At 30.4% G+C, this 9,458-nt stretch overlaps 1 protein-coding gene and 1 non-coding gene across 2 annotated transcripts; both read left to right on the forward strand.

Annotated features, from left to right (window-relative positions):
- The first annotated feature begins 684 nt into the window (after positions 1 to 684).
- On the forward strand, positions 685 to 791 carry LOC149497052 (small nucleolar RNA R71). Its single transcript, XR_016320735.1, has one exon. It is a non-coding gene; the product is annotated as a small nucleolar RNA R71 (small nucleolar RNA).
- Positions 792 to 4,625: 3,834 nt separating this feature from the next.
- On the forward strand, positions 4,626 to 8,524 carry LOC105638780 (protein DETOXIFICATION 8). The gene is made up of 7 exons (XM_012222644.4): positions 4,626 to 5,038; positions 6,137 to 6,681; positions 6,788 to 6,874; positions 6,953 to 7,009; positions 7,097 to 7,335; positions 7,891 to 8,096; positions 8,184 to 8,524. Exons 1-7 carry the CDS (start codon positions 4,814 to 4,816, stop codon positions 8,250 to 8,252), a joined length of 1,428 nt encoding a protein of 475 aa, XP_012078034.1. The 5' UTR covers positions 4,626 to 4,813; the 3' UTR covers positions 8,253 to 8,524.
- Positions 8,525 to 9,458: the final 934 nt, after the last annotated feature.

A 9,458-nucleotide genomic window follows, 5' to 3' on the forward strand; every position in this document is an offset into this window, starting at 1 on the left:
TCAGTATTACTAGGTAACGTACCTTGGGGTCGGGATGCCATCATGTTTGCAAATTGTCCCATCTGAATCTCCAAGTTCCTTATCGCAGCTTGTTGGATTTTATTGTTTTCTCGAGTTTCGTTCATGAAATCCATGTGTGATTTAGAGAGGGCAGTGAGGAGATCGTCATGAGACTTTCTCTCTGGAGATATGAAACCTGGTGGTGCATTCAAGGTATTATTAGGATTACCATATGAAAGATTAGGATGATTTCTTAACCTGTTATCATAAGAATTTGAGTATGGGTAATTCCTTCTCCCTTGATTCATCACGTAATTCACTTGCTCCAAGGTTTGAGGATTTGCAGAATCTAGCATGCATTCTCCAATTTCATGTTGTTCGTTGCATCTGTCACAAGCTTGCATAATGGAATTCACAGATTTAGTGGTTAATAAATCTAACTTTCTTACCATGTTGTCCACCTTAGCATTGAGTGCAGTGATAGCATCGATCTCATATATTCCTGCAGTTTTCCTTCTCTCGGAATTGCTTTGATAATGGCTGTTGCTTGCCATTTCTTCTATTAAATCATATGCTTCATCGATCTCTTTTCTTTCAAAAGATCCTCCTGCAGCTGCATCCAAAGTAATCTTAATATTAGGTGACAATGAATTATAAAAAGTTTGAACTTGTAACCACTTAGGCAAACTATGGTGAGGGCATTTTCTTAATAAATCTTTAAATCTTTCCCAAGCTTCATATAAGCTTTCTTGATCATGATGAACAAAAGTCATGATCTCATTTCTCAATTTGGTGGTTTTAGAAGATGGAAAGAATTTAGCCAAAAATTTATGGGCTAATTCTTCCCAAGTTGTAAAACTTCCAGCTGGGCAAGATTGTAACCATGATCGTGCTTTATCCCTTAGAGTAAAAGGAAAGAGTCTTAATCTAATGGCATCGTCAGAAACACCATTTTGCTTAAAAGTATCACAAATTTCCAGGAAATTAGTGATGTGAGCATTTGGATCTTCACTAGGGAGTCCCCCATATTGAATAGAAGTGGAAAGCAACTGAATAATTGCTGGTTTGATTTCAAAGTTATTAGCTTCCACTCTTGGTCTAGTGATGCTGGAGGTGGCTCCATTAAGAGAGGGTGTGGTGTAGTCTCGCAAGGTGCGAACATTTTGTTGTTGTCCAATCTGAGGATTTGCAGCAAGGGGTCTGTTCTGAGGTTGAGGATTGATTTCGTCGTCCATATTTGCTTGTTGTTTTGACCTGTTTTCTCGTGCTCTTCTAGCGGCGTTGTTTCTACGGCAAGTTTTCTCAACTTCTAGATCAAAAATCAGGGGTTCAGTTCTTCTTGATCTTCTTTGCATAAAGACCTGAGATATTCTTTATAAAATTTAAATGAACAAAAACAATTAAATAAATAAATGTCTAAATTAATAATAGGATAATTCGTATTGATATTGGTAACGCCAATCCCCGGCAACGGCGCCAAAAACTTGACAATGATTTTTCGCAAGTATACGAAAATCGCTACAAGTAATATAAAGTGAGTAGAGTATCGTGTCCACAGGGATTGTGTACCAAGTACCAAAATTATATTATCCTGTTATTATTTAAACGATAAATGAGGAAATTGTTTATAGAAATTAAATTCAGCAAATAAAAGAGAATAAGAAGAGATCAAGCAAGCAATTATTGATTAAAGAAATCAAGGATTTAAAACTACTAGGGGTTTTGATTTCACTTAATTCTTTCCAATTTATTTCATTAGTTCATTAATCAATTTAATTATTCAAGTAGGGGAAACAACTCTTAATTCACTAACAAGCTCTTCCGATGTATTGCTAGCTATTTTAATTCCATTGAATTACCTATCTTCCAATAGCGCAATCAAATATGAATTAAATCATTAAGTTATGTAGTTGTTCATGAATTTACAATTTAAGGTTGATAAATCATAAAAACCCCCCATGAGTCAAACCATATAGCTTCCGCATCAAGTTATTATTCTCATGTGTTTTATTAACCTTTTCTTATCAAAGATCCTTCTTCCGATAGTGATAATTGAAATAAATCAATCTAGGGGAAAATTCTGCCTAGAAGCATTAAGTTCATCAATAAATCATAACTTGAATAAGGAAAAATAAATCTAATTGCATAAATTGGAAAAGAGATTAAGCTACATCAAACCCCTAGTATAAGAATTTAATTACACATAGTACTTAAATAAAACTCAACAATACTTGATAAATATTCCATAATCAATAAAGATAATGAAAGAAATAAACAAGATTAAGAGTTTAGAAATAAGAACTAGTGATAGGTAGCTTGGATGGCTTCCTTGAAATCTTGCACAACTCTTGAATACTTGAAATTTTGAAGAGAGGAAACTTTGTACAAGAAAAAAAATAGAATGAGAGATGATCCCCTTACAATGAATTCCTCCTCTCTTTATATAGACTTCATGAGAGAGAAATCCCACCTTCTTTAGAGAATAATTCTCCTTATTTTAAGGGAATAAATTCTCCTTGTTTTAAGGGAATAAATTCTCCTTGTTTTAGGGGAATAATTCTCCTTATTTTAAGGGAATAAATTCTCCTTGTTTTAAGGGAATAAAGTCTCCTTGTTTTAAGGGAATAAAATTCTCCTTGTTTTAAGGGAATAAAATTTTCATTAGACTTTAAATTTCTCTCAATCACGGTCCGGGTATGCTAGAGTCTGTGTCTTCACTTGATTTTCCTTAAATCCAGCACGGGTGTGCTAACTAGCACCGGCAAGGCATGAGTGTGTTGCTTTATTTTACTCTTCTCTGTGCCAAAACCCTACAAATTTCCTTAAGATTAAGTGCATCATGATTCAAGGGAGCTTTGAACAAAAACATAAATAAAAATTAATTAAAGTAATTAAAAATACTACAAATCCTAATAAAAACCACATTAAAAATATTATAAAAATAACACCTATCACTACCAAAATTATTCACTTCCAATTTAAAGCAATTTATAATTCTAAGCCATCTCTTTATTTTCCTAAGCATTTTTCTTCACAATTTTCATAATTCAAATTATTGGTAAAGTTTATATTTATTATTTATGGATTCGAAAATCAATCAACGAGATCATTTTTTTAATTGCTATATACTGTATACTCAGTATCTAAGCTCCACTCAACAAATTTCAATTATGAAGCTGTTTGACAACTCAAGATTGCTTTAAAACCAATACAAATAACATTATTATATAAAAATATTAATTTAGAAGAAGAATAATTTTATTAGTAATTATTTTCATTAAAGTTAGTATAGTTCAAAATATAATACAAAAGAGCCAGCAGCTAGACATGGTTGCCTCGTTGAACGGGCGGTTCAAAATTTTTAAAATGTTGAACTTGAACCATCTTTAAATCGCCAATTTTATTCCAATTTTAGTTCTGATCAATTCTGGTGCGGTTTCAATGAATTAATAGTTTTAATCACGGTTTCCGGTGATATGCATATTATTTTTTTTCAAAAAAAATATAATGTGAATATAAAAAAAATATTGATGAATTATATCTCAAATAACTTTTAGAATATTCATACTTAGATAAGAAATAAAATTAATTAATTTTACAAAATAATCAAATAAATTATCATTTTATTTTGTCTAAATATTATTAATTAGATAAATAATATAGAAAAATATTATGCAGAAAATTATTATTTTAGAATTTTATAGGCCTATAGAATAGGCTACATGATTATAATTTTGAAAAGAAAAAAAAAAATTTGGTTCAAATAGAATCGGAACCGTGAGTTAATCGCCAATTTCAAACCAGTTTAAATTCAAATTTTAATATTCACATGAACTTTAATCAATACTTGAACCGCCGGTTCCAGTTCAAAACTTTAAATAACGGTTACAGTCCAATTTTGATTATTTTACAATACAGTTCAGTTCTGATTCAGTTCCGATTTGAACTGACCCGGTCGCCATGCCTAAACATTGGTGGCCAATTATTTTTGTGGCCCATTGGGTATTGGTATTTGTTACCGTTAGGAAGCCCATACTAATAATTTCAGTTCAGTTGTCTCCACGCTCTAAATAAGGCAACAGCCATATGTTTGTCCCTACGGAATTGGGTTGACACACACCAAACACATGTCCCTATTTCACTTCCTTGCTAACCATTTCCATGGATTTTCTTCTTTAAATGCATAAAATCACAACTTTGGTTGCCTTTTCCTTCTCCTTCATTCTTTGTACTTAATTTAACAAAAAAAGCAAAATCCATGTCCATTTCTGTAAATTCAATAGTTTTACCTGAACTTTTTTTGTGTTACATATAGCAAAATTATATATTTAGCTATAAATTATGCTAATTGCAAAAAAAAAAAAAAAAAAAAAAAAGGTAAAGTGCAAATTATGCATAAAAAAGAGGTAAAGTGCAAATTATGCATAAAAAAGAAGCAAGATTAGATTAGAAAGAAAAAGAATAATTAGAACACGAAATAAACTAATAATAGACAAAGGAAGAAGAAAGAAGAATTCCATGATGATAGCTAAAACTAAAAATATATATTTTCTTAATAAAAAAAATTATACGTATCGTCCCCCTAAAATTGAAAAGAATACATTTCATCTCTGAAATTCCAACTTCTAATTTCAGTCGCCATCTCTTTAATTCCGTTGTTGAACTCTCACTATCGAATTGCATATTTTAAGTAAAAAACAAAAGAAAACAAAACTACTCAGTAAAAAGGCAATTTGTTTGAAAGCCACGTACGTCTTAGTAGGAAAGAAAGATAAATAAATGTCAAAGGAAGAAATAGAGACAGAAGAGCAAAATGGAACAGGTGGAGGTGGTGGTTACTAGGACTGAAAACAAGACATGGATTGTGGAAGAGCTAAAGAAGGTCAGCTCCATGGCTGCTCCAATGGTGGTTGTATCCGTTTCACTGTCCCTTTTACCGACAATTTCACTAATGATGGCAGGGCATCTCGGTAAATTACCACTTTCCGGCGTCTCAGTTGCCACCTCTTTCACCAATGCTACTGGCTTCGCCGTCATAGTAAACCCTCTCTTTTCGCTTCTCTTTATTTATTTATGATAAATGCATGTTATTTATATAAAGTTCTACACTAATAAATTAGCGGTTTTCAACTTTTTATTGGCATAGACTTACTTATAAACATCAAAATATTGGTTATATGTTATGATGATCTAAAATATTTTTTAAAAAATAACAATAAATAGATAATAATTATGATAAAAATAATTAATCCTAGATCTAAGTTTGCATATGTCTAATTATTAGCACCTTTTATATTCCAATGAATGATGCTCAAAATACCAAATATTCATATAACGAAGTTGTTGAAATTAATTTTACTTGCTTGAATAATTTCCACTTAAAATACCAAATATTATATAATTAATTTTATTTCCTTCTCTCCATCAGTGATAGAATAAAATAAGAAGCTAAGGACTTATTGATATCAAGGCAGGGACCAAAATGCAAATATCATATTTAAGATATCTAGATAACGGTAATCGGAGATAACGGAGATAAAATCACTACTACATCAGGAATTAGGTGGGCAACAATCTAAGTTTCTTAACTATACTCGAGATCTTATAAACCATAAAGAGATATACAATATCAAGGTCGAAAATCAATTCTGAAACTATCAAATTAGTTTTTTCTTTCGCAGATTAAATTTCTATTTTTATAAAGATTGTATACTGAACTTAAGGGTGATTACCACTTGAGTCACTTGTTTTCTGCTTAAGTGCAACTCTATTGATATTGAAATTGCTACCAAAATATGTACAAAACAAAAGTTGGTATAAATTTTTGAGACAAATTGAGATTAATATGGTAATCAATTATTAATTTAAAAGGATGAGCTTTAATTTAATCAAATTAGTATGCTAAATTATTTTCAGCGCTAAAAGGTTACTAGTTCTCTCAATCAACCCTTAATTAATAATAACGAAGGGAAAAAAAAATGCCACTACTAGTGAAATTCAGTCCTAAATTAAGAAACTGAACATAAAAGACAGTTATTTTTTTTATAATATTTTAAATATTTTTGGGTTTATAAAAAAAAAAAAAGATATTAATGTGTTTACGTGATAATTAACAATATGTTTATATGCCAAGCAGTTTGGATTTTGTGGTGCTCTAGACACTCTGTGTGGTCAAGCTTACGGAGCAGGCCAATATCAAAAATTTGGAAGCTACACTTACTGTGCAACAATTTCTCTGGTTCCAATATGTCTTCCAATATCTATCTTATGGATATTTATGGACAAGTTATTAATATTAGTAGGTTTAAACCCTGAAATATCAAGGGTAGCCTGCAAATATTCAATTGCTCTTATACCTGCATTATTTGGATATGCAATTGTTCAATCATTACTTCGCTACTTCCAGTCTCAAAGCTTGATTCTACCAACTCTTATAAGTTCTTGTGCAGCTCTCAGTTTTTACGTACCAATTTGTTGGGGATTAATGTTTAAGTGGGGATTTGGATATTGCGGAGGAGCTATAGCTGTTGGTTTGGCTTATTGGTTAAATGCAATCTTGCTTACTTGTTACATTAGATGCTCTTCTTCATGTGAGAAAACTCGCATTCTTTGCTGGAAGGATGTGTTCTCTAGCTTTAGCACTATTTGGCGCTTGGCTGTCCCTTCTACTGTAATGGTGTGGTAATTTTCTAAACTGATTAACAGTTTGTTCGACATTGAAATTTAAAAATCCATTTTTTCTGAAAAGCAATTTGCCATTTTTCTTTTTTCATGGCAATGATCATAGTCTTGAGTGGTGGACTTTTGAGCTCCTTATATTGCTTGCTGGGCTTCTACCCAATTCAAAGCTTGAAACATCTGTTCTATCTATTTGGTATGCTAATATATCTACTCTTTTACTGTTTGATCATTGATAAGAATGCTTCTAATCCTCTTTGAGCACTGTAATCAGCCTTACAACAACAGCCTTGCACTATTTTTTACAATACGGAATCGGTGCTGCAGCGAGGTTTGATTCATATCTTACTCTTTTGGTAGATCAAATTACCCATTTCATTGTAATTTTCAGTAATGGTCATACTCTTTTAATTGGCAGTACTCGAGTTTCGAATGAGTTGGGATCGGGGAATCCACTGGCGGCTCGAGCTGTTGTTGGAGTAGTACTAAGCATTTCACTGACAGAAGCAGTAATTGTTAGCATAATCCTATTCTGCATGCGTTGTGTTTTTGGTTATGCTTACAGCAATGACAAGGAAGTTGTGGAGTATGTTAAAAAAGTGACTCCCTTGCTTTCTCTCTCAATTGTGATGGATAGCTTACAAGCTGTACTTTCTGGTTAGTATAGCTTAAATTTTTCGGTTACACTAGATCAAGAAGTTGATTCGAGTTGATCCAGTCCAATCGTGATTCACTTATCAAGCCAGTTTGATGTCCAATCCAGTTTTAAAAACATTGATATTAATATGATTTCATATCATAGACTGTGTTATCCTTTTAGATATAAGAAAATTTTTACACAAAACTGTTATTCTAAATTATCAAAAATGTCTTTAACAAAAATATCTTTGTCTATATTTTTGATAATAGATTGTTAGGATTTAAACACTTTTCATACTTGAGGCACACTCGATTACTAAATTAAAATGTTTTAAATAGTCATATATTGTTCTCTACCTGTGGAAACAAGAATTACAAGAGGTTTAATTATAAATTTAGTGTCTAACTTATTAAAATTTTCTATTTTGATGTATCAAAAGAAAACGTTTACAATTAAGTGTTGAAATCCAATAAAAATTTTCAATTAAGTGTCGACTGCTTATGTGTCATTTAAGACACCAAATTTATAATTAACACCAAATAGAATATTTTGTTCTCTACTTTTGAAAACAGGAATTGCAAGAGGATGTGGGCGGCAGCAAATAGGAGCATGCATCAATCTTGGAGCCTACTATTTTATTGGAACTCCAATATCGGTTCTGCTATGTTTTGTTGCTCATCTTAGAGGAAAGGGTCTTTGGATTGGAGTAGTCACAGGCTCAACAATGCAAGTGGCTCTGCTAGCTCTCTTAACTGCTGCTACAAATTGGCAAAAACAGGTTCTCAACTTTCTTACACTTTATACAAGATAAAGATATCTTTAAGCAAGAAGGTTCAACTTCTCTTTCTGTATGTGAAATTTGCAGGCAAGAATTGCGAAAGATAGGATCTTCAAGGGACAATTGCAGCAAACAGCTGATGGCATTGAACTTTGAAGACCGAAAAAAAGAAAAAAAAAAAACATATAGCAAGTTTTAACTGTAACTAATTAATTCATGTGGTAGTGAAATTTCGCTTCAGTTATTGCATTTTCATAATTCTATCCTATCAGTCAGAGGTGGTTCAACTTAATCTGGTTCCTCTGACCAAATGCTCACTTCCCTGTATGCATTAAGAGGCTTTGATTTTTTTTAATTTATTTTTGAAAATATTTAAATTAACTTTCATAATTATAATAATAATATCCATTTCAGTTAATATTTTAGAAGATCATGTTTTTTTTTTTTTTTTGAAAGTAAGATCATGTCTAATTCTAATTGTATCACCGCAATTAAATAAGCAGAAATATTAGTTTTTTTGTCATCCGATCATTCATGAATTATTTCATTTAACTCAATAGTACAATACCACTAAAATTTAGAGCATATTTAATTATAATATTTTACAATAATTTAAAATATTTGAATTAAATTTGTCTATTGATCTATCAATGAAAATAATTTATTGCCAATCTCTTAAAACAGAGCATCAAAAAAAAAAAAAAAAAAAAAAAAAAAACTCTTAAAACAGAGCAACTATTTCTTTTTTTTACTTGGTATTTGAATTGCCATAATGTGGTGCAAATAGTTGATCAAAAGCTCGGAAATTTTTCTAATTTTCCAAGAGAAAACAATTCAATATCAATATATATATATATATATATATATATATATATATAAAGCAAGCATTTTTTTTCTAAGAAGTTGACATATGACATTTTATAAATGAATGCTCTTCTCTCACTTTTACCAAATAAGATTCTTGGTGACGATACATAGCATTATAATGCCACATAGGACTTAAATTTTGATAGTGTCATATAGAATTTAATTATTAGTTATAGTGTTATAGAAATATTGATATTAATTATCATTCAATTATCATAATTAATACATATTAGTAAATAATTATAATTATTATAATATTATAACCTATCTTTCTCAATCAAAATTACATAATATTGGTCTTAATTGTCAATCAATTATCATATTAATATGTATTAAATAATTAAAATTATTATAATATTATATCCTATTTTTATTTAAAAGTTATCATAATTTTATCATTGATTATCATATTAATATGTATTATAACTTCTCTTTTAAATTAATATTATTATAATATTGATATTGAATATCATTATAATCAATCATAATTATAAT

This window comes from Jatropha curcas, chromosome 4, assembly GCF_041381405.1.
Source record: "Jatropha curcas cultivar XTBG-Jc1 chromosome 4, XTBG_Jcur_1.0, whole genome shotgun sequence".
Taxonomy (NCBI): Eukaryota; Viridiplantae; Streptophyta; class Magnoliopsida; order Malpighiales; family Euphorbiaceae; genus Jatropha; species Jatropha curcas.

What these genes read in the sequence shown, in the direction of transcription:
- LOC105638780 (XM_012222644.4), top strand. Translation starts at nt 4,814, where the DNA reads ATGGAACAGGTGGAGGTGGTGGTTACTAGGACTGAAAACAAGACATGG. An exon ending in ACATCTGTTCTATCTATTTG is followed by an intron (nt 6,875 to 6,952) that starts GTATGCTAATAT and finishes CACTGTAATCAG; the next exon opens with CCTTACAACAACAGCCTTGC. An exon ending in GGAATCGGTGCTGCAGCGAG is followed by an intron (nt 7,010 to 7,096) that starts GTTTGATTCATA and finishes TTTAATTGGCAG; the next exon opens with TACTCGAGTTTCGAATGAGT.